The 25,325-nt window shown below is 43.0% G+C and overlaps 1 protein-coding gene across 9 annotated transcripts in view; it reads left to right on the top strand.

Moving 5' to 3' along the window:
* The window catches only part of HMBOX1 (homeobox containing 1), a 112,499-nt gene that overhangs the window by 80,743 nt on the left and 6,431 nt on the right, over nt 1-25,325 (top strand). For all 9 annotated transcript variants that reach the window (XM_082305831.1, XM_082305825.1, XM_082305830.1 and 6 more), the window contains 2 exons: nt 22,069-22,151; nt 24,651-24,746. In XM_082305831.1, coding sequence (XP_082161957.1) covers nt 22,069-22,151; nt 24,651-24,746 — 179 coding nt within the window. The remainder of the gene's footprint in view (nt 1-22,068; nt 22,152-24,650; nt 24,747-25,325) is intronic.

Here is a 25,325-nt window from a genome sequence, read left to right as displayed (position 1 = left end):
CTTTTGTGGATAATATTGTAGAATAGAAAAGGGCTAGTGAACTCAAACGTAGTTTAGGGATGAATGCTTATTTCTGTTAAGGGCTAAATGGCTGGGAGGAGTTTTCTTCCCTCCAAGAGCACGGGGAACCTCCTTTCCATGAAAGCACCAGATGACTCTCTGTGTGTGCTACACTCCTCTCTGGTTTGCAACTCCGTTGAGTCCTTGGCCAGCAGATTTTTAGGATGTGCTTTTGCCCTTTCTGTAATGCTTCTCTTTCCTCTTGCTTGCTGAAGGGTCTTTGGAACTGATTAGGAGCAGGAGAGTGTCTCCTTTTGCCTAAGCTAAGACCAAAATACCAAGCTCCCTCAGGGACCCAAGCCGTTTTACACACGAGATGGACATACTTCTGTGTGGCCACAGGCCATCACGGGGTCTTTGCAGGGCTCAGACCAGTAACTAAGTGTTTGTTTCCATATTCTGTCCTGGCACTGCACGTTGGCTGAATGTTTCCCCAAAGGAAATAATGTAAATGTTTGAAATCTGTCCTGCTTTGCTAGACCCAACTAATGCAAAGTCTTGAAATCTGATAGTACAGGGGACTGAGTTTTTCTCGTGTCCCCCTCCTCACAGGCCGTACAATGTGCAGTGTAGGATCTTTAGCACTTCAAAATGCTTGTGTGACTGTCCTGATTGCAGTATGTAGGATGACAAAAATGTTACAGCTCTGTGTACCTTCAGGACAGGACCATCTCCTTATGAACCCTCTGTGTGTGAAATATTTAGTTACTCTGGAGTAGAATTAGAGCTCTTTGGGCGTGGGTGTTTTCTGTCTTGGTTTCTGTCTGGCCTGAAATGCAATAACTGCTATTACTTGCTGTTTGAATCATGATAGTGCCTTAGACTCCTCCGTGGTAGGTGCTGTGGAAACACAGAGCAGAAAGAGAAAGCTAAGCAAGCAAGCAGTGTCTTTTCCTCCTTCTTCTAAAGCCGGTCCCTGCTGTGACACTCTCAAGAAGCCAGACAACCTGTAACGGTTCGGTATGTGTCTGTTGGAAAGGTGTGGGATTTGGTTTTGTGTATGGAAAGAAGCAGGTCGGTGTTGACATTGGAAATCATCCAGTTGTCTATGCAGATACATCATCACTTGATCTAATTTTTCATTACCCTCTTTCTTCTTTGTCATTCTTGGTTTTGTTCGCTGTGTCTTGTGCTCTGTAAGGTCTTTGCTGCTGGGCTTTTCTTCTTAGTCTGCTGTTTAATGGAGAATTCTGCCACATTGCCTTAATCCTGGCTTTAATATTAATTTGCAAACCCTTGCTAGGTCACCGCGAGCACTGAATTTCACAGCCTTGTGTGTGGGAGCTGGAAAGCATGGCTGAGGAGTTTTACTTGAGGCAAGAACACAGTAAACTCGAGCCATGGTAAAAACTTTGTATGACAATAAAACTACACCATAAAGCAAGTTGGGAATATGGTTGTTTAACGGTTACACTCTAATAGGCCTAGTTGAGCTGTAGGGATGAGCTGGTTTATGTGACGAGTTTTGAAAGAGTGGGAGGAAAACACTCTCTTGGGAGCCCTAGGAAGAACCTAACGAATTTCACTTACAAGTCACCGGAGTCGTCCAGGCTTGTCCGTAATATGACTGATAACAGCAGCCAGGGTGAAGGTAACCAGACTCCTGGCTGTCTGGCCCGAGCAGATCAGGTTCACTTGATGCCGTAGGGTCAGGAATAAGCATTTGGCCCACTAAAATGGTGTTTGGCATTGCAGGTGGTCTGGTGCCATTTATCTGGTTATTTGCGTTTTCCTCTGAAGGATTAAGTTTTGACTGTGAGTAGAGGCATCTTACTCAGTTTAGTGGACTATTTTCCTTAATTAAATGCAAGTTTCATTGCATTGCGTTTGTATGCCCTGCAGCATCTTGCTCTGCTGTTGGTGCACGCAGGGATTTAGGCATCTTGTTTTGAGCTTCTTATTTGGGAACCTCAGTCAAGTGCTTGTTCGTCTGCTCTTCTAGCTATTCAGCAATGAGAACCAGAGATCCAGAAGACAATTCCATCCCACTAATGCAACTTATAGGAGGGCTGTTTGCACCCTCCTCTCTGGCTGCAAAATAGGAGCCTTCTGCAATTAGACCTAACGTTGGTGATGTAGTTAAATGCCTGAAGATAAGAGGGTTGAATCTAGACCTTAATGGAAACTCTTGTGGAGGTAATGCAGAGCTACTTCTTCGTATAAACTTCTGAAACGTTGCTGCAAAGCTGTACAAACATTTTTTGGGTGAGGATCAAAGTCTTAGGCTGCTATATCAGTGAATTGCGGTACGTGCTTTTGACTTGGATTCAGTTGGTAAGAAATGCAGTCGCTAAAAGTCAATGTGTCAAACCAGCTGAGAGCACTTCAAGGAAAGAATCTGAATTTGATTGCAAAAATTAAGAGAGAGTTGCTTCTAGGAGCAGGCTCTCCAGCTGAAAATGCACGGCACCGGTCAGGATTTGGCCCATGAACTGAATGAGAAGGGTGAGGGTTGAAGGGCTAGTTTCTCTTTTTTAAAAGATTTAAATCAACAAAAACTCCAGTGCAATTAATTATTATATTGGTGCCAACCTGATATAATTAAGATTAGAGTTAGGGCCAGCACATATACTTAAATGTCTAATGTACATAACTGTCTGTATACAGGGTATGTGTATTAAAGAAACTAATTGGTTTATACTGGGTTTCCAGAACGCTGCTTGCGGTTTCTGTAATTCAATTCTCCAGTCTTTACTGCTTTTTTGGAAATTCTCCCAGGGTAGTTTATTAGTCGCTAGGCTTAGATTTCGGACAATAGATTCAGATCTCTTTCTCCCTCTCTCTCCTTTCTATTTTTTTTTTTTTTTAAATATCTCTCCGAATATTTATGTTCTGAAGGTTAAGAGGAGCAATAGTTCCAGAAAGTAAAGTTCTATATTTAACTGCAGACTAGGTGTGGTTCAGACAACTGCAGTGCAAGCTCCCTCTCGCTGCTGTGCTAGTGATGTCAACCTTGACCTGTTCTCTTCTTGAGCCTCCTGCTCATGAAATATGCTGAGTTTTGTGTGCGGTGATGTTGTCGTGTGGCTTACCCTCCTTTGGGAACAGAGCTAAGACTACAGTAGTCCTTTCTGTGAAAACCTGAGGTTAAACTTGAAAGTCTGTTTCTGGTACAGTTTTGTGTTCTTCCTTACGTCTTGTCCCAAAGATAATTTTTTTTTTTACTTTTCTCTGCTTTACTACTTCTTTTCAACCCCTCTCATTAGAACTACAAAATTGAAAATTCCCTTAGGGTTTTCTCTTTTTTAATGAAGCTGTGTTGTCTTGTCTGTCTTTTTTTTATATATGATTGGAGCTTCTCCTCTAATCATATGTTGGAGCTGAGGTTTATCTTCTTTTTCAGGCAAAAAGAAGTCTAAGAATGGCAGCAGAATCAATGACTGTATACCTGTTTTTAGGCACTTTTGTTGAGCGCCATTAAAGACTGGGGGGTCGGGGAGGGGAGTTGAGTGTTGTTTTTTAAGTATATGCTTTATCCAAAGATTAAATTAAAATAACTGTAAATTCTGCTCTAAACAAAATGAATAATTCATCAGTTGAAAGTATTTCAGTTTGTCTAGGGAGCAGGGACTTCGCTTTCTGGTTGAAGGTTATGTGGTTTGATTTTATGGGTCTGGATTTTTATTTTAACACTTGTCTGTGCTCTTGAAGCATCCTTTTGTAAAGATGTATTTAGATTAAATAAGACCAGATGATACAGATACCTATTATCCCCATTTCATAGATGGCAAAACAGAGCCTGGTGTTTCACTTGGCTTTGTGATCCAAGACAACTTTATTCATAAGAGAAATGGGTTTAGATTTCCCAAGATACGGAGGGTATAGTTTCATGATATAGCTGAGCTGAATTAACAGTTTGTCACCATCTCATCCTTAGGTGTTACCCTGTCTCATCGCCCTTCTCGATTCCTCCTCCTCAGTTTCCCTGCTCCTGCCACCCTGCCTTGTGCCAGATATGTTTCTTGTCTGATTGAAACACCAGCCAATTCAGCTTGGTTCAGAAAAAAGAAATCCTTTTTCTTTCACCCTGCATTTTATTGACTTGGTTCAGCTTGCTGTGCAATGACGGTGTGCCAGAACTGGCTCAGGGCAAACGACAGGAGAGCACAGGGAATGGGGAAGTTTAACAAAAAGATGCACAAATTTTCCATAGCGCTTTTTTCGTCTGCTTGTTTTTGTTCTGATTTCGTTTGGTTTAAGTTGGATGAGTTCCTGGTTTGGTTAAAAGCATGGTCACGCTGACAGTTGTGCTGGCATCATGGAAGAGGTGTCCTTTGATTTTTGCCAGGGAGCAGCAATGTATTAGCCTGATATCGCTGCCAAACTGGTCTAATTTGACCAGGTTGTATTCTTGTTCCTCCTCTAAAGTAGACCCAAGTTGGCGAGGAAAGTCATCTCTGTGCCAAAGCCAGTCCCTGTTGCGTTTCCATCAGCTGCACGCTTGCGCCCTAGAAGACGTTAGCATCGTCTGCCCTCCTGGAAGAAGCACCTTCTGCAGTGGTCCCAGCGAGCTGGTGCCGGCTGGGCCGGCGGAGCCCTGTGCATGCTTCTGGCCCTGAGCGATATCAGTCCTGACATGCGTTATTAGAAATTCTTCCGATTGTGAAAGCGCTATTACTGCAGCTCTCCTGAGCGCTGGGGCTTCCACGGCTTCCCTGGGGAAAATGAGAGCTCTATTAGCTCCTGAAATTCAGTTAGGAAATTTTCTTAGTTAATTTCATCCCATTACTCTTGGTTATGTCTTCTAGCAGAACCTTAATACCGGCCCCATAGGGGATCTAAGTTTCCTGTGCAAGGCTTTGGAGGAGATTTAAGTTTTGGATTCATTGCGTTTCTCCCTCTTCAAGCTGACAACAGAGCAGGAAGTAATGTCTTTCGGCCTCCTCCATTAGGCTTGAACATTGTTAGGAACAGAACATCAGTTTCTCATCAATCTAACGATGTCCACCAGTTGGCTCGGGAATGCTGCTCGCCTTCCTCGGGTTTGTTTCGCCGGCTGCTAAGAGGTGAGGAGTGCCGAGAGTTGTGCTCTGCTGTCCCTATGACCCTCAGATGTCATTGAACCTTTCGGTTACTCGCCATTCTCCACTGTAAAATATTTTCTACCTGCTTGGGAGAACCGAGCCAAACCAAAGAAGGGATGAGCGAGATGCTAAAAGCCTGTAACTTTTGGGTTACCAAGGAAGATTTGTGTTAGGCATTAGGAAAAACCTAACTTTAGGAATGGTTGAGCCCTAAGCAGGTTATCTACAGAGATTACGGAACGTTTCTCAGGAGCAAATTCGCTAAAATCTGTCAGGATGCTTCTGATAGACTTGATCTTAATGCAGAGGGAAACATCAGGTGACTTCTTTACATTATTTGCCAGTTCTTTCTATTCTATCATAAGGTGTTTGTTAGTCAGCAACTTGCAGTGGGAGGTTCAACTTCATTAAGTCCTTTGAGATGTAGGAAGGGAGTGTTTTTTTAGGGTCTTTGCTGTTCATGCTTGTGAAATGCTTTGAGATCTGTGAGTGCAGGCACTTTGCAAAGGCGTTCAGCAAAGTTCACTTTACAACTCAGACACAGGCAAGATCTTTTTATTGTCTGAAAGTTCAAGTGGTTTGGCTCAGGGTCATTGCTGTATGTCTTCATAAAATGCAAGAGCAGCCATTTTATGCTTGCTACACAGTATCTTTCTTATTTTGCATTAGATCAAGCTATGTTCCCTCTTAGACATGCATAATATGCAAACTTCTTATTCTAATCAGCTGTAAGCAAATCCCAGTTGTTTGGCAGATTGCATGCAGTAAAATATAATGCTAGGATGTCTGTCCAAAGTGCTCACCCGACTCTGCTCTCTTGAAGGATCCAGCACCTAATGAGTTGTTTTTCTTTTTTAGGGAGCTCAGGTGCTTTTTGTATCTTTGTGTTCTCTCTCTCTCTCTCTCTCTCTCTGTTTTTTTAAATAATAAAAAAAGAGATCTGTGGGCGGGGCAACTCCTTGCAGCAGACTCCAGATAAAATTTTTGTACTGGCCAAGGTCAAAATAACTGAAATCAACATTTGGAAAAGGAGCCTTGTCAATCCAACCTGCAACAGCACTGTCTGGTGCAATAAACCCACATTTTAAAAATGGGAATTCTTCTCTAGTCCAGATACTCTCCTGCATTTCTCCAGGACCAGTTGAGATACTTCCATATTCTGTCTCCGTGCTCACAAAGGTGGGAAGCAGGATCTCATCCTGAGTTGTAACGTTGTCTTCTCATGACATCAAGGCAATTGTCAAACATATGGGATTGGAAATCTCTGTAAGTGCCCAGATCCTTTCAATGAAGATGTAAAAAGGCATCGTTGTTGCCTACTGTGCAGGCTAATGTAATTTTTGCTGGCTCCAGTAGCACCGGTGTATGGGAGGATCCGTAAGACCAAATTTACCTCTTAACCTATCGTTTGCTTTTAAGAACATCTGCTGGCTCCTTCAGGGGTGTCCCAGCTCACAGACCCCGTACTTCAGAGCGTACCCCTGAATGCTTACATGTGCAACGTCCAGCTGCCCTGTTTTTCCTTGCAGTGATTTCATGTCACCACCCCCAGCGTGTAAAGCGATGTTGGGGCATTGCGTAGGGAGAGGAGGTATAGAGGCAACCTCAATTCAACCTGCGTTCATACTAGGAAAGCATGAGTGTGACATGGCAGGCCTGAAGAGCACCATGAACTATAGGCTGCTTAATATCTGCCTAGGTAAGCCTCGTTTAAGAGCAGCCGTTTTGTCCTTGGGTGCCTTTCCAGCTCCATCTTTCGTCCCTGGCACAAGGGCTGACTTTGCGACGTGTGCCGGTACCGCACCAGCACTGTGGAGGTCTGGCGTGTGACTGAAGCTTCAAGGCTCGGGAATAACCCAGGTGGTGATGATGATGATGGTGGTGTTTGTCATTCTTTCTACCTATCCTCTCCAGTCTGTGACTAGTTCACACATGGCTGGCAACCACGTGGCTGTGGACAAAAGCTCTTGTCTCCTATCCTACGTCTTTTTTAAATCCTGCTATTGCAACTGTGGGCATTCTTATTATTCACATAAATATGTAATTCCTTCTAAATCCTGCTAAGGTCTTCAGGGTACCTCAGGAGAACTAATTATACCTGGTTTCATTTTATATGCTAAAATGTGTTTAGAAAGTCGGAGATTCCTTTTGCCTGAGTATTGTGAGAAAGAATAAGAAAGAACATTGCGTTTACCTTCCTGTGATCATTCATTGTATATGCTGCTATCAATGTGCTGCTTATTTATCTCCTCTCTGAACTAAACAGTCATCCTCTTATCTCTTCTCAGATGGCAAGTCCTCCCTTGCCCGTAATAATATTCATTGTCACTCTTCTCTGGACCTTTTCTATTTCTATATTCAATTTTTAGTGACCCAGGGTAGGTGAGTAGGGACAGGAGCAGAACTGATTACCATATTGCCAGGGTGAATATTCCAGCTTATACAGGCAGCTGACTCTGATTCCTGTTGTTCTCTGACCTCCAGCCTAACATCTGGTTTTTGCTGATCACTTTGGTGTATTGATTGAGAGTATGTTTTCTTTTGCAGTGATATGTGTGCCTTTTTCCTGAACGGTTACAGCTAATTTAGAACCAGTCATGTACGTGAGGAGTTTGAATGTGTTCTTTTCCCTGTGCAGTACCCTGCTTTTTGCAAAGATAGCAAATGAAGTTCAATTGTGGGAGTGTTTAGATATTTTTGAAATTCATAGCACTTATCTGCCTTATTTGTATCCAATATAAATAATTCACTTTCCAGAGCATTATTTAATGTAACTGTTAATGCCAATCATTTTAGGTCACAACTTTTCTGAGCCAAGGGCTTGTATTCTGTTCATGCGCAAAGCCTAGTGCAGCGGGCTCTCTACAATCATGTTGAGACATCTAGATGCTGCTTGCTGTAAGGACAGTATAAAAGTCGAAGTCTAGTGCTGTGGATTATCTCCTTTGAGCTTTCTTCTATGCCAGCACTAGACTTTCTGTAATCCTTCATGGTATTCTTCTTCCTATGACTGTTCTGTTTAAAGTACGCAGAATTAAATAGTAACAAAAAGCTCATATTAATTAGCTCCATTGTTATTTTCTTACCTGTTGTCATGGTTTAACCCCAGCCAGCAACCAAGCACCACGCGGGCGCTCGCTCACCCTCCCGTCCAGCCGGTGGGATGGGGAGAGAATCGGAAGGGCAAAAGTAAGAAAACTTGTGGGTTGAGATAAGAACAGTTTAATAATTGAAATAGAAGAAGAAGAAGTAATGACAAGGAAAACAACAAAAGAGAGAAAGAGGAACAGAACCCAGGAAAAACAAGTGATGCAACCGCTCACCAGCCGCTGACCGATGCCCAGCCTGTCCCCGAGCAGCGATTGCTGCCCCCCAGCCAGCTCCCCCCGGTTTCTATACTGGGCATGATGCCCTACGGTATGGAATGGCCCTTGGGCCAGCCTGGGTCAGCCCCCCTGGCTGTGCCCCCTCCCAGCTCCTTGTGCACCGGGCAGAGCACGGGAAGCTGAGAAGTCCTTGACTGGTGTAGCAACAACTAAAACACCAGTGCGTTATCAACATTATTCTCATCCTAAACCCAAAACACAGCACTATACAGCTACCAGGAAGAAAATTAACTCTATCCCAGCCAAAACCAGAGTACCTGTTGACATGATTTCGGGAGGCAGGGAAAGGCATGACATGCCTGTCACAGAAACTGTGTGAACTGGGCCCTGGCGCATTCAGTCTACATTTTGTGAAGCCATTTCATGATGGCTGTCACTGTAGGCTGTCTGGAACAAAATTTCTTGATCGTATTACAACCCATGTAAAGGTGACGTGTCTTTGGATGTGCTCTGGCGCACGGGTGTAACAGTCATACTCTGCTGTCCCCGTGTCTGTACTGAAGGAGCTTGAGACAACGCTGGGGGGTGAACTCACTCTTTGTGAGCAGAATCCTGGGGTGTTTAGCAGGTAAGGCAGGGGCGATGACAAGCACAAGTGACCATAAAGCTGTGATCATTCCCCCTTTGGCTCTTTTTCAGCCTGCTTAAAGTCCTGAGAAAGAACTAGACAGCCCTGCTCTGCCAAGGAAAGTGGTTCCAGGTCCAAGTTCAGCTAAAAGGGGATTGTTGTCACTCACAGTGAGATTTACCTGACCTGTATGTAATATTAACCATGGAATAAACCCACTTAAGTGAATTACAAAATTAACTTCTTGAGTGATCTGGAAAGCGTTCGGAAGGAATTAGTAATCAATTGGCACCTTGTCACCCCTCGCTTTGATGCAGCCAGCTGTCGGCCCGGAGCATACGTGACCATCCAGCTCAAAGCGCTGTTGGATTTGCCCATTTCTGGTTTCTAGAAGTATGCGAAGTGTTCCTGCTGACTCTCACTGCAGCTCGGCTCTGAACAGAGTCCAAACCTACCTCAGTGAAAGGAAATTCTCTGCCATCTAGTAACAGATGCGAGGTCTTTATACAAGTAATAAACAGAGTAATTACAAGGAGAAGTGAGGGAGCAAAATTCCTAAGTAAAACTCCTAAGTATGCTGCATCATGTATTTATGGGCTCTTGGTCAGACTGTGGAGTGCTTTAAACAGACTAAAAAGAATGCTTTATCAGAGAACCATATGGACGTTAACCACAAAAGCCACTACCACATCCTAGATTCTTTTTTATCCCTTTTTTTTTTTTTTTTTTGGTAGTCCCGGATAGCACAATTGACCTTTTTTGTTTGGTTTTCCTTTGCAACATGCCTAAGTTTTAATTTGTTTTGAATTCTGTGCTGTTTGTGAGGAACTCTGTCAACAGAGTAGAAGACATGGACGTGTTCCAAAGACCTTTTAAATAAGATTTCCTTATAAAGAAAAAAGAATGAGAAAATAGGGTACATAAATACAAAACATATAGAAAAAGTCATCTTATTTGTTGCTTATTATGTACATGGGCTGATGCTCTTTCAGTTTCTAAATGCTCCTTGATATTCTCTTAGTCACAGGAGCATTGGACTAGGACTTCCAGTTTCATGTCCAGCTTCTCTTGTTGCAGTCAACTTTCATTATATCCTTCTCAGAAACAGATTAAATTCGCTGTCTTAGACGCAGGTATAGCCAAGGGTACAAAAGCACGTTGGGAGATGGCTACCCAGCAGGCTCTTATTGTTTCAATGGTTAGATATCTAAATTCCTGAGATTGTTTGTGACCCATCCTTCTTGGATCAATATTATCATGTAACTAAAATAAATTTTAAAAAGTATGCCAGTCACAAGTGGTGTTGCCAGTCACCACTGCTGTTCCCCAGGGCTCAGTGCTGGGGCCGGTCCTGTTCAATATCTTCATCGATGATCGGGAGGAGGGGATGGAGGGCACCCTCAGCCAGTTTGCAGGGGACACCCAGTCGGGCGGGAGCGTTGGTCTGCTGGGGGGCAGGAGGCTCTGCAGAGGGCCCTGGCCAGGCCGGGGCGATGGGCCCAGGCCCCGGGGTGAGGGTCAGCAAGGCTCAGGGCCGGGTCCTGCCCTGGGGGCACAGCAACCCCAGGCACCGCTGCAGGCGTGGGGAGGAGCGGCTGGGAGCTGCCCGGCGGGAAAGGGCCTGGGGGTGCTGGTCGACAGCCGCTGGACACGAGCCAGCAGGGTGCCCAGGTGGCCAAGAGGGCCCAGGGCATCCTGGCTTGTGTCAGGAACGGTGTGGCCAGCAGGAGCAGGGCAGGGATGGTGCCCCTGTGCTGGGCACTGGGGAGGCCGCCCCTCGAATGCTGTGCTCAGCGCTGGGCCCCGCACCCCAAGGCGGCCATGGAGGGGCTGGAGCGTGGCCAGAGCAGGGCAGCGAGGCTGGGGCAGGGGCTGGAGCACAAGGCTGGGGAGGAGCGGCTGGGGGAGCTGGGGGGGCTCAGCCTGGAGAAGAGGAGGCTGAGGGGAGCCCTCATCGCTCTCTGCAACGGCCTGAAAGGAGGCTGGAGCCGGGGGGGTCGGTCTCTGCTCCCCAGGAACAAGCGATGGGACGAGAGGGAACGGCCTCAAGCTGCGCCAGGGCAGGGTTGGGTTGGGTATTGGGAAAAACTCCTTCCCCCAAAGGGCTGTCAGGGCCTGGCCCAGGCTGCCCGGGGCAGGGGCTGAGTCCCCATCCCTGGGGGGATTTAAAAGCCGGGGAGATGTGGTGCTGAGGGACATGGTTTAGTGGTGGCCTTGGCAGTGCTGGGTTAACGGTTGGACTCTATGATCTTAAGAGTCTTTCCCAACCTAAACGATTCTGTGATTCTATGATAAATCCTTACCTTCGTTGCTTGTCGCCAGCGTTGGCCCCCTTCATGTATTTAGGATAAACCATAACCTCATCTCTGCCCTGAGATGTGCTCAGGTAAAACGTGCTGTATCTCTTGCAAGATAGGCTTTCCATTCCTCTGTCATCCTATGATTGCTCTCTGAGATGTTCAGTTTTAAATTCATCTTTCATGAATGAGGGAGAGCAGGATTGTACATCGTGCAGGTGAGGTCTTGTGCAAGTGTTCTAATGCTTTTCTTTCTGGGCTGGAAATAGCTGGCATCCTCAGCTATATCAGGCTTTGCCTTTTTGGTGGTTTTGTTGCCTTGTGTCTTTCAGTCATACTACAGTGACTTAACAGACAACAGGCTTTCTATTACTTCCCGCTGATGATCTTTTTTGTGTATATGAGTTGTTGTTGCTGTTCCCAAAGTGTATGACCTTGCATACCGCACTATTAAATTTCTTTTTAGTTCTTGCCCTTAGGTTTGTCTATTACTTTTTATGATACTCCAATTCCCTGTATTGATGTGGCTTCTGACTTTGTCATCAGCAGATTTCTTTACCATGTTCAGACTTTGTGTCAAGATCGTGAAGTGTTTTTGTTCTTAAGATACTCCAAAGATGGTACTTGAGGAATATGACTGATAGCCATCTTCCAAGCCATTATTTTAAATTTTCAGTCCAGTTCTTAGTTATGTTTCCTTTCTACCCTATCTCAGAATTATACTAATCTTTGTCTTTTCCAAAATTATGAATAATTTCCCATTTGTGACTGTATCAAATGCTTTACTGAAGTCCAAAAATGATAAGAGTTCATTTTTCTAGACATAGGACATACAGTCATCGACTCCTCAGTTGCTTTTAGAGTATTACTACCAGTACTGGTTTAGCTATCTCTTCCTGAAGAGATGAGACTGTCCCCAGGGAACTTGGCTTTTCTGAGGTGGAGTGGCAATGACATTTAAGAGGAAGCACATGGCAAAAAACATGGCTCGTGACAGGGAGCACAAATCTAGGAGTAAGGAGCTGCGGATTCATTTCACAGCTCTGCGGCTGGTTTCTTGTGTCTGTATCTCTTAACTTTGCTGTTCTTCTACCTCTAAATTCATCTAATTATATTAAAGAATAAGATTGAGGAACACAATTTCAGAATACTTTTAAGGGGTTTATGATCTGGTTATAGAAAGTGTTCTTGAAATACAAAGCATGATGGGTGTTTTTTAATGAAGCGTAATACTTTTGAATCCTTGGAGCTTCTTATTTCCAAGGTAATTATTCACAATCCTATAGGCAAAAAATACATATATATATATATACACACACACACACACACATATATATAAAGTTGGATAATATACTCAGCTATTTCCTTTCCCAATGGATGGTGAATGGTCATTGAATAATCTGTAAAAAATAAATAAAAAGATGTTGCTGCTGCCAGACTTGAGAAGTAGTACTCTTCAGGGATCCACAAAGCTACCTTATGGCGTAAAACCTTCCTTAAACCTTCTTCTTTGCAATGATGTCTACAAAGAACCTCGTGAAGGTGGTGTTGGCACCATAATAGCTTAATTAACTAGCATGCTGGCCTATGCTGATTCCTTATTTCTTGTTCTCATTTGCTTCTATCAATCTGTTGCATTGCATTTAGGTTGCAAGGCAGGGAATAGATTGATACTATAAAAAAAACCAAAAACAAACCCAAAACCAAACCAAAAACCAAAAAAACTTTCTCTGCTTTGTGTCTGTACAGCACTTAATACAGTAATAGTTCTGGTCCAGATCTTGAAGATACTGGGCATTAGGAAAAATATATGTACTGAGCCCAAAGTCAGAAGCTTTGATCCTGAGCATTTTGAGTTTAGGCACTGGATATCCTGCAAGAATTGGCCTTATCTCGTCTTTCGATTCCTGTAGGATCCTTTCATTAGTTTAATCAATTTTTATTTTATGAAAATGCAGCAGCAGTGGTGGCTGTCTGTGCGCTTCTAAGCTGAGTGGACCTGAGTCTGGTCCAGTACAAGAAACTGAAAATAAAAACTTGTGGATCTTTCAGGGGAAATGCTAGTGATTATGTTGGAAATCGGCAGCTCATACGAAGCTTCATCACAAATGTAATGTTTGGTATTTTTCTTCTCCTGGAGGCTTAGGACAAAGTGAGACTTCAAGCTTCATAGCCAGAAGGACTATAAAATTTTGAGAAACATGACCTTACTGCTAAACTAATAACAACTTGAGGGACCTTGCTGCTTACTCTTGACATTCTGTACATATATTTTTTGTGATCCAGTGCTGAACTTCCCATTAAAGCACAATTCTGAGGCAAGGAGAGGCTATTCTTCTAGAAATATCTTGCTTTAGATGAGCAGAAAACTGAGTTCTGACTCTGGTGAGTTTAGTATTTTCTTCAAGAGGGCAGAGAATGATGTTTTGGGTTGAGTAATGTCATATCCAAGTCATACATTTTGCTATTTATTTGTATTGCCGAATAAAGCCTTGGAATCCTCCGTTGTCCTGCAAGTAGTATCTCTAATAACCACAGTGTTGATTACGGTACATCTCATTGGGAAGGTGGGTCACCAAGCAGCGAAACAGCCCTTAGGAGTGGGTGGGCTCTTACTCAAGTCCTAGGGCTGATTTCTGCAGGGTCTCATCACTTCTGGGAGATGGTTCGTCCACAGGCTGATCCTGCTTTAGCTTGGCTTGCTTTGTGAGAACGAGCTAATCCAGAGGATGTAACTTTAATAACTCCTCCCCTGTAGAAAGTTAAAAAATGTAGATGAGATGTTTGTTTCACGGTTGTCTTCATAAAGGTCTTGTTTATCAATCGGTTAACTCCAGAGGATTTAATGCACATAAATATCCCTGTAGTGTGTAGGTCTCAATTTAAATATTGCAAGTAAATAAAGGAGAACAAGAGATCCTATTATTCATGCTTAGACGCCTTGTTAGGAAGAGCTTCGAAGGAGCTGTATACTCCCACCAACCCGTTGTCGAACTATTACAGAACAATTCTCGCTTTATCATGTCTTGATGTGTTAGCTGCTTGCTGGCTTCAAAAATTTTCCATCTTGTTTTTTTCCTTTTATTTTGTGAACAATTTAGTTAACTATGTTAGTTTTGGGATTAAGGTTCAGGATAGTCATAAAATTTTAGCCATTGTCTGCTGTCAGTGTCTTCAAGGTGCCTTAAGCAGAAAGTACCTGTGTGTTTCAAATTGCTGAAAACTCGAAACCTTTCTACTCAGAAGAGAGCTGTTGTGTAATTTCAAAAATATTCTTATCACCAAATCCAATTACAAGGAAGAGTAAATCGCCACCTCCGATGTCTTAACTATTCTTTTTTTAATTGTTAATTATCTCGACGGTAGGGTGCTATAGATTAGGAGGCATAGATTATCTTTTGGAAGTATGAGGCTTTCAGAGGTATTATCAATTAATTCTGTTTTTAAACAAATTTTAGGATAATATTAATAGCTTGATAGGATTGTGTTGGTGCTTGAGACCGCTGTCAAAATACTGAGAAAATGAATTTTAAAAAATGAGAAACTTGATGATGTTATAGTGGCTTTGAAGGTCATACAGTTTTATGCACTCCAGTGCAAGGTGTATTTTTGGCGTTTTAATCTACATTGCAGAGTAGATTCCTGCTAAGAAACATCAGTAAAATGACTGTCTCGGAGTTCAGGCACTGATTTGTAAAACCAGAATAGAGAGTCAGCTCTACCGTTCGAGTTTTTTTAATGTGTACTGAAATGACTATGTAATTTATGTACCCAAACACATGCTGACGAGCGAAATAATTAGAATTTATAGTGTCTGGTGCTCTAAGTGATCTAGTCCTGTTGAGATCTCTTCTCCAGGTTTGCACTTTCCATGAAAAGAAGTACAAGAATGAAACATCTCTTACAGTGAGAGACTTAAAAACTGTTCTCTCCCTAGACAGAGTACGGCAGTACCCTGGGGTTGAAAGCTCAAGCTAGGAAGGAGATGCAGATTTTTAAAGAATGAGGATTTTTACAGTTTGGTTCCAAAGCTTATTTAAAGCTATGGTAGATTCTGCATTGGATAAAATCCCGAATTTTTCTGTTGCAACTGGATATCTCTCTAGGTCGAACAGAAGATCTGGGCTTAATGCCAGAATTGCTGAGAAACCCTGGTCAGTGCCGTAGAAAAGGTCAAGGTAGAGTCCTACAGTGGTGTCTTCAGTCCTTAAAATCCATAGACCTGTGAGAGCCCCTAGCTAAATGATAGTGCTGTAGGGAAAACAGTAGAGGGCTGTAGCAATCGTGTTCATCAGTGGTTTTTCTGGGTTTGGGTTTTTTTTTTTTTTTTTTTAAATTTGTCTTTTGCCTGGGTGGCAGGTCCAGTTGAGCCGACGCTGTAGGAATGTCTAGACTCAAGTTCATCTGCTCGTGTCCAGAGAGCTGCAGTTCTCATCCTTGGTTGATCTCAAGTGCAAAAGTGGCTCACCAGGTGTTTCCTGTAGCAACTAAACCGGTGGTTACGTTTTGCAGTCCTGGGGGAAAGAAAAGATCCTGTCTTCAGTGTAATTCTCAGCTCGATCACAGTTTATCTGTGGAGAGGATATCTTTGAGCTTTAATTTTGCTGTCTAGAATAGAAATGACTTTACTATATAGTGTGGGGTGCACTGTTTAGTTGACACGCGTGCCGTTATTGTAGAATCTGTAGAAATATCAGTAGATAAAATGGGTGGTGTCATCTGTTGACCTCGCTGAAAATGGCATTAGTCATATTCTTGGCCAGTATTTGCTGGGAAAGAAACTAGTCATTACGCTTTCCGACGAGATTATGCTTTGAATGTCACTTCTCTGACAGTCTGTCTCACGCCACGCAGTGATAAGATCTCGGGCACAGATGACAGTCTTAACTTCAGAAATATTTCCATTGATTTGACAGCCAGAATAATAGTTCTGTTAAAAGCCACAAAGACTGAAACAATGACCTCTTGCTACTGGGTGGTACTATGTTGATAAATATACTAATGAGAGATAAAGTAGGTAACTATATTCGAGTGTTTTATGTAACTTGTCAGTGGAAGGCAGAGGTACCGTTGGAAGGGAAACTAGATAGGGAGCTGAAATTACAGGCAGTCTTATCGAAGACAAAAGAGCAGCTTGCATTCTCGTGTATTTTGAGACACCAGAGGGTTTGGCAGGGAGATCAGTCCCTGGTGGCAGCAAGATCTTCTGTTCATCAACAGGGGTCAGATGGGAGCTGGGGAAAATGGGCAGTTCTTTTTTTCCCTACGCCCCCGGGCCAGCCGCCGAGCCCATCGCTCAGGCTTTGCCTTTAGCATCGGTTGACGAGGATGTGTGTGAGCTGCCATTGAAGGAACCGGTCCCAGCTGCGTGTTTCAGCCGTCTCCTGCCCGCCTCCCTTGGCTGGGCAACCACTGCTCTTGGCATGTGTGGAAAGCTGGACCAGCGAAGCAGTTGGGCAGAAAACCTTCCCGCAAAAAGGGAATGAAGGAGAGAATAGGACTATTCCTTTTAGTCTGTGCTTAAATTGCGTTAAGCTGGACTGCAGCCTGAGTCTCGGGGAAGATGGTCTTTGGCGGCGGAGTTAGAGCCCCCACAAGAGCGCTGGGATATTTCACTCGCAGGTGCTTCCCGCATTGGTGGAAGTGGGAACCCAGAGATGCAAACACAAAGTTAAGTGAGAGAGTGAACTTGCAGCACATCCACTGTTCTTCAATAAATATCCATCTGTGTATCCTTACCTCCCGTTAATTGCAAGGTAAATTATCCTTCTTTCAGTGAGATTGCCCTGGTGTACACATACCTGAATTACCTCACCTTGAGTGTGTGTAATTCTGCTGTAACAGCTGACCTGCGGTGCATTGTTACCCTGCAACACATTTGAGCCTCTCTGCTTTGAATCACTTCCACACTTTGAGCTTTAACCGTTATGTCATGCTGTAAACTAAGCCTTTCACCAAGCCGGGGTCTTTTGAGCAGTGCTGGGTTTTTATCTGTTTGTGTCTGACATCCAGCCCTATGAAAAAGCACCGAACCTGGCCATCCCTCCGCTGCTCCGTAGCTTGGGTCGTTGCAAACACTTCCCTGGCAGCTGCAAAGCTGATACGAAGCAGCAAAACTTCCACTGTGGATTATCAGGAATGCTACTGAGGCATTGCTTAATGCATCTGATATCTAAGCCTGGATAACAGAAGCCGTACAGCCGAGCAAAAAAAGATTGGCAGCTATTGCAGGAATTCAGATAGGGGCACCTTGGTAAATAGTGTGGGGGGGTGCGTTTACTTCCATTACAGAGCCCGGGGCTGAGATGGATTCTCTCTCCGTCATTGTCCTAAGCACATTATCCCTGAAAGAAAGAGGGTTTCTCTGAATCTGCAATTTTTCTAGGCTTCAGTGTTACTGAAATGAAACCACTTCAAGGATATCTATATTCTTTACCATCACACGGATTCTCATCTCATGTAAATTATTTGGCCACTTTTCATTTTAATCCTCCACTGTCATTTTCTACAAAAGAGATCATTTGGTTTCTTCATTGAAGGTATTCAGCTGACAGCTGCCCTTTGTCTAGAAAGCAGCGTGCCTTTGCAGGATTTACTTGTGCCTGCTCTTTTTCTTTTTTTTTGTTCTTTTTTTTTTCTTTTAAGTTCATATTGCTTCATATTTTTCATCTGCAGTTGTCAGGAACTTTTCAGATTGTGAACAGGCTGTGGTTTGTAGCTCTGAAGAGAAATTCAGACATCCCGCGTTCTTCCCCTGCCCCTTAGCAAGGGTATACCTGGCTGATAAGAAACAGAACTGGAGGCAGATTAATTAATTTTCTGCTTGCAAGAAGAACAGTAGTCAAAAACGTCACAGTTTTTTCACAACTTCTACATGAGCAAACCAAAACAGTCAATGATGAAGGCTTGGATTTTTTTCTGTGGCTTCCCTATCTTGAAAACTCAATTATTCTCACCTACTTTCCAGAAATGTTGGGAAGCTTTCGATGTTGTGCTTTGTGTCATGGTGTATCACCCACCAGTCCTGTTAATAAGGATCACCTTGAAATGAGTGATGGGAATGAAACATGAATGTGTTGGTAGAGTGTATATACGGAGAATTTGGAGGCTGAGGATGAAAATCAGCTCTTGGGGTTGAGGTTGTATGGTTTTGGTTGCCTGTAGCTATGAGACCTTTTCTTTTAAGACTGAAACCTTCTGAGTATGATCTCTTCTCTGATAAAACCAGCTTGCACTCTGTCAAAGGTTAAAAGCACAATATGGTGATGGAGAAGACCATTATCAGGAGGAGATACAGTTCTGGGAAGCACAAGTTGAGGGTTGGACAAGTTTATAGGCAGCTTGAATGTGTGGGGGAAGGAAGAGGCACGTCATTAACGTGGATAAGGAATAAGCCGGTGGGTGGAAGGAGAGGCAGGTTCTAAAATTACTGTGTCAACTACAGAAACCGAGTTTAACTGCTTCGGTAGTGCCCATCAAGCTCCCCTCTGGTACCTGCTTAGCTTTGTGATCTCCATGAAAATGTCTTATTTACCAGGAGAGCTGCCTGAAAACTTCTCAAATTTTTGGTGTTTTGTTTTGTTGTTGTTGTTGTTGGTTTTTTTTTATAAAACAGGGTTTCAGGATGAAAAGAATTTCAGATTTTCAAGTGGGAATCACTTTTCTTGTAGAAATTCTTAGACATTTACATGAAGAGATAAGAAATTTGTGTTAGAATGTACAGAAAGTGTTTCAGAGTGATGAAAAATATGTCTTGATCCAATCAAATAAAAATGTCTATAGCTTATTCAGTTGTAAAATGTGTTAAGATAAGGATTACTGTTTCAGCAGCGAGTCTTTTTTCTAAATCACAAAAATGCTTGGACTACACAAAGAAAACTTCCCCGTGTGCCAGAAGAGGGGCCTCAGTCATTGCCCAGTTCTGAAAGTCAGCTCCATCTCAGGGAGGTTGCCTGTTAGCCCAGAGAATTGTAAACTCAAGCCCAAGTTTTGTTATTATTAGAAAACGTGAGCTTTTTTTGTCGGAGCCAGCAAAAGCATATGGCAGTCGGTGGCTTGCTAAAAGGACAGTGTTTAGTTACGTGCCAGGAGAAGGATCATAGTGGCCTTTGTGTTGTCTTTTCTTCATCAATTTGTGCCTCCGTTTCTTGCATCAGTATAAGAATGGGCAGTTCAAGTATACGCTGTTTCTTAATTTTACATCTTCCGTCATTTCTTCCATGAAGTTAGGCATTGTCTAGTACTTTTGTGACCACAGATGATCTAGATGCATAGGATTGCATGATACCAGGGTTTCACCTTCTGCTTTTAGTACATCACCATGTAGATCCATCGGGTTTTCTAATTTTATGGGGTTTCTTTCATGGTGTTTCTTCTTGACTTTTTGACAAGTACCTATAAACAAAACAATATTCAGCAAAGGGAGTCCATAAAATAGCTGTTATAGTTACCAAAGTTTGCTGAGTTAATTTTTGTACACATAGTGATGACTTGGATTCCTGATTAGGACTCCAGGTCATACAATACTTTCATGTAACTAATAGTACAGCAGTTTTCACCTGTGATGTCTTGACATTCCTTTATCTCATGGCACTTAAAAGAGGAGATCGTTCTTGGCTCTGGGCAGGGAGGGGAGCGCTCTGTTTTGTAGGTGGGAGAGCTGAGACGCTGTCAGGAGGCAGTTGGGCTGGGATCCTGAGCTTCTGCATCCATCACTAACTACCAGAAAAAGCATTTTCTGGTCTGTTTTCCAAGCTCGCCATTCTCCAAAAAATATTTGTACAGAACACAACCCCTTTGAACAGAAATTTGCAAGTTAAGATAGGCACACATACCACTTTAAAGGATATAATAATAGAAAGGTTGATGTGTCTGGAAGAGGAAAGAATATATTTTAAAAAATACCATCCCCAGAGACTGGCGATACTGCTGAAAGCAGGGGGGGAAGAAAATCTCTTGCTGATGATTCAGGGAGCGTTCCTGCTGGTGCCAGTGCCAGAGCTGACACTGCTACGTACTTGAAGCTTCCCAGAAAGTAAGTGTAACCAGGTGTCCTCCTCTTCAGATCTAATGGCAAAATCTCAGCTGTTTTTCAGAGTAGGATCAAGCATAGTGGGACTGTGGTTATGATCAGTCTCTCCAGATTTACTTCTCAAGAGCAAGTCAGAGGTCCAGGGGAGAAGCAGTGGATGTTTACGTGTAAATGTGATTGCCTCCAAAGCCCCAATCGGTAGTGTAGATGTAGTCTGCCCTTCATTTAGTGAAGACGGAGCTATTTCTGTGGTTTCATTTGCTCTCTAAGCTAGCAAATCAAGTGGAAGTACATTAACAGTGCGACTAGCTGTGCTAATGTGTGATTTCTCCTAGTCAACAAGTAGTAACTTTGGAATAAGACTCCATTAGTGGGCATGGCTGCAACTGTAAATAACACTGTGAATGGTGGGATGAAGAAATAGTAGCTAAAATTCAAACTGAATGTTCAAAATTTGTATTTACAGTGAATTGATCTAAACTGGAAGTGAAATAGTGAGATCTGCATTAGTACCTCTTATTCAAAAGAAGGTTGGACAGAAACAATTGCTGTATGGAACAGAATCCAGGTTTCTGTAGAAAGTAACTGTGCTGGGGTCGATCCACGGGAGGAGAAATATGACCATGGAAAATAATAATTGCCTAAATATGCCTAACCTTCCTACTCCCAAATGATCTACAATTAAAGGAAATATCTTATTTTCAAATACAGAGCAGCTGTCCAACAGCTGAACCTGCTGCTGATCAAAGTTGATCAAAGAATTCTTAGGATCAGATATTACTGGCAATCTACAGAACAAATGTAGTAGTCCCTGCTCATGGCATGCTTACCAGGGTCCATTGAAGTAAACAGGACTTTTTGGTGTTTTTAATGCAAATCTGCTAAGCTCTGTAGAATGTAAATCAGTTCATTAAAATGTGTAAAGGACTTAAATGAAGTAAAAGAGCAAACAGTTTAACTTTTATAGGATGTTTACTGCATATAAAGTACAACAAAATCACAATTATTCAGAAAAAATACTGTTAAAATATGCTATACTCAATATGTTGTTCTGGGGAGATTTAAAATTTTTAAATTGTGATTTAAGAAAAAACTAGTCTGACTCTAGAAATCTTCCTGCATTACTGTGTAGTTTTGTCTGTACAATCTTCATACCATATCTGTCTAAAGTATGCACTATTTGTGTGCATGATGTATACACAAGTATGTATGTATGTGTGTATATATTAACCCAGGGATCAAAATAAATATGGAACAGCTCCTTCATTTGTAGGACGCTGCCTACGCTGGGGGTATGTCAGGAAAAAAAATAAGTAAATGGTAATAAAAAACGCAGAGGCGTGGCCTGCGATGTCTTCTGACATGATGCTTCGCTCGACAGTCTTAACTCTGATACTCGTGGCGTTGCCTACTTTGCTGTATCTCCTAGTACGATATTCCGAGTGCCGAGGTGGCACTGCAAGTGCTGAGATGATACTCGTTCATCTGAGGCGTTTGGGAAGTTTTATCCACTGTGTGGATATGAGTGCATGCCGATATTACCTTATGCATATACAGGTTTACATAAAATTTACTGCGTCTGTGTTGCCTCTGTAAGAGCGATGCATAAACTAGAAGTTGGCACCTTTTAATGAAGCTGCTTTGGAGCCTTCATGCTCTGATTTCTGAAAAAAAACCAACTTTTTTTTTTCCCCCCTTGCAGTTACTTCAATGAGAATCAATATCCAGACGAGGCAAAGAGAGAAGAAATTGCGAACGCCTGTAATGCAGTTATACAAAAGCCAGGTGAGGAGCTGATGGTGGTGTCCTTTCCAAAGGCAATTGCAATTAGATTTCAACATCTCCTGCTAAATTCAGCAAATCTCATTTTATGGCTATTATTAACAAATGCAGTGCTCTCAACTAGCAGTAGGTTTCTTATTCAGCATTCTATAACTCGTGTTGTTCAGAGCTGCCGTACTAGGATGAACATGACAGTCAGTGCAATTTTCAAACCTAAATGCCGATGTCTGAAACTTAAATTCCCACCAGTTGCGACATGAAGTACAAGTTGTGCATCTGAATATTTCACCTACACAGCTTTGTAAATGGCATTGCTAAGAAAATAAACATGTCTGAAAGGTTTTCATTAGAAACGTGTCCGAAAGGTTTTCATTCTTTACGTTCAGTTATTTCAAAGGACTTCTATAAGCACTCAGTAGTGATCTGAGAATTTTATTACACTCCACGAAAGTGGGTTTTACTGGTTCTGTTTTACAGGTGGGAAATCTTAGGCTCACAGACTGAGGCTTGCTGGAGATCATACAACAGGTCCTCGGAGCATTAAGGAGCACAGCTTTCCTGTCTTTCAGTTTTCTTTACAGCTTCTAGACAGGGGTCTCGTATTAGGATCTGTCTGTTAATGGAGGACCTTGTATTTGGGTCAACAAGTTGCATTTTCCCTGTTCCTGGAGACATCATACTTGGGAGAGGAGCATGAATACTCAGTCTAGTATTAACGGACACACCTGCCTTTGCTTAGTTTTGCTAACCAAACATTTACATAGTTTTCAGAACTCGTACTTTGGATATATTTAGATTTTATACAACCAGAATAAAAATTAATGCAAAAGAAAGCTAAGGCACGACTCCTGAACATTGGGACAGTCACGGGATAGCACAGAATCGTAGATCAATTTAGGCTGGAAGTGACCTCTGGAGATCCTCTGGTCAGGCAGGACCAGCTTAGATTAGGTTGCTCAGGGCTTTACCTCGTTCAGTTTGGAATATCTCCAAAACCGGAGGTTTTCCCACCTCTGGGCCCCTGTTCCACAATGTTGAGCACTCTCATGGCAAAATACTTTTTCCTAATACCTAGTCAAAATGCCCCTTGTTGCAGCTTTTATGTCTTGCCTCTCGTCTTTTCGTTGTGGAAGCAGGACGATCGAGCGGGTGGAGCACCGAGGAGGTCAGGATTTTATTCCTGGTTCTGCTGCTGGTTGGTTTAGCAACTTTGAACAAACTCCTTAAACACTGTGTCTCAGGATCAGTAAAATACTGCGAGTGGTACTGATGCAAGGCATTAGGAAAGAGAATAGCTACCTATTTCCAGATTTTTCTTTCTTTCACTTGTCTCATCTCTCCTTACTTACGTAAGTTTGCAGGTTGCTGCAATTACATGAATGTTTTGTATGGTGAATAAATAAACTTTAAGAAACAGTCTGAAGTAGGGGAATCTAGAAGAAGGGCAACGAAGCTGGTGAAGGGTCTGGAGCACAAGTCTTATGAGGAGCAGCTGAGGGAGCTGGGGTTGTTTAGCCTGGAGAAGAGGAGGCTGAGGGGAGCCCTCATCGCTCTCTGCAACGGCCTGAAAGGAGGCTGGAGCCGGGGGGGTCGGTCTCTGCTCCCCAGGAACAAGCGATGGGATGAGAGGGAACGGCCTCAAGCTGCGCCAGGGCAGGGTTGGGTTGGGTATTGGGAAAAACTCCTTCCCCCAAAGGGCTGTCAGGCCCTGGCCCAGGCTGCCCAGGGCAGGGGCTGAGTCCCCATCCCTGGGGGGATTTAAAAGCCGGGGAGATGTGGTGCTTAGGGACATGGTTCAGTGGTGGCCTTGGCAGTGCTGGGTTAACGGTTGGACTCTATGATCTTAAGGGTCTTTTCCAACCTTAACGATTCTATGATTCTATAATCTCATCGTCATGTAGCCTGCAGAGGACTGAGGATGCAGCTACGTGGAATAGGGTCAAGGCCAGCTGAAGAGGTTTCCAAGCTGTCCCTGCAATGCTGAATCCCTCCAGTCTTCCCTCTTTTACGCTGATGATCAGAAGGGGTTGTCTCCTGTAGCTGGCTGGTGGTTGCTGGGATTTTATTTGCTGGATTAAGTGTAAAACTCCAATGAACTGGTTTCCAGCATGAGCTGGTGGTGGAGAGGAAGGAGAGCAGATTGGAGGGCACGACACAAAATCTCTTCATTCATTTTGCTGCTGAAGAAAACATGTCATTGATCTATATCCTCGCGGCACAGAGAGAACCAGCCCAGGGGGATGCGATTGGTAGCAGGGCTGTGAATTGAATTTGAGTTTTTTGAATCCCAGTTTTGTGCCTGAACTAGAAAAGCGGCCCTCTGTTCTCCCACGGCTCTGGATTTAGTTGATTGAAGCTGCAAAGAAATTCCTGTATCTCGGATTTTAAAAAAAGAAGAAAGACTACTTTGTTTTTAGAGAGATATCTGGCATTTATTACCATAGCATCTGGGCACAGTACTTTCATTCACATAAAATTCACTTTTCCCTGTTACTTTCATAGGAAAAAAGTTATCGGATTTGGAGCGAGTTACCTCCCTTAAAGTGTACAATTGGTTTGCCAACAGAAGAAAGGAAATCAAGAGAAGAGCCAATATCGGTAATGTATCAGAGAGCCTGCTTTCAAGGTTTAGTACCTACACTTGGTCAGGAGAGATGGAAAATACGTAAGACTGTATTAATGAAAATACTAGAGGTTCTGACATTCTTAATAGAAATGTGGAGCAATTTTTAAAATTAGTCTCTTGCTGTTCCAGATTTTTTCTAAAATATGGGTAGGAATTTAATTTCTGGAATTCCATCATCAGTGCAGGAGAAACGATGCAGTTATGAAGTTTTACTGGAAGATCAGCTTTAAAACCCAAAGAGAGAATTCTGTTGGCGGAAGGAGAATCATATTTCCCTATGCTCAGGCTCCCTTGGGTATCCAAAATAAAATCAAAAATAAAACCTCCAAATATCTGCATGGGAAATAAGGGAAACTGAGACGATTGCAAGTTCATAACCCTTAGCATGCTGTTTAAATGAAAAGTGGCTGTTGTGAAGAGCTTTTATCTGGTCGTAAGTTTTCTCGGGTCTGTGTGCCACTGAAACGCGCTTGTTCTTCCAGCCAGAACCTGGGGGTGTCTTTCCTGCTGCCATCCCGGAGACCCCCCAGGGATCTAAGAGCTCAGATGAG

The sequence above is a fragment of the Platalea leucorodia genome (assembly GCF_965183815.1).
Source record: "Platalea leucorodia genome assembly, chromosome: 3".
NCBI lineage: Eukaryota > Metazoa > Chordata > Aves > Pelecaniformes > Threskiornithidae > Platalea > Platalea leucorodia.
The sequence above is the reverse complement of the archived record's forward strand: the minus strand, read 5'-3'. Positions and strand labels throughout refer to the sequence as shown.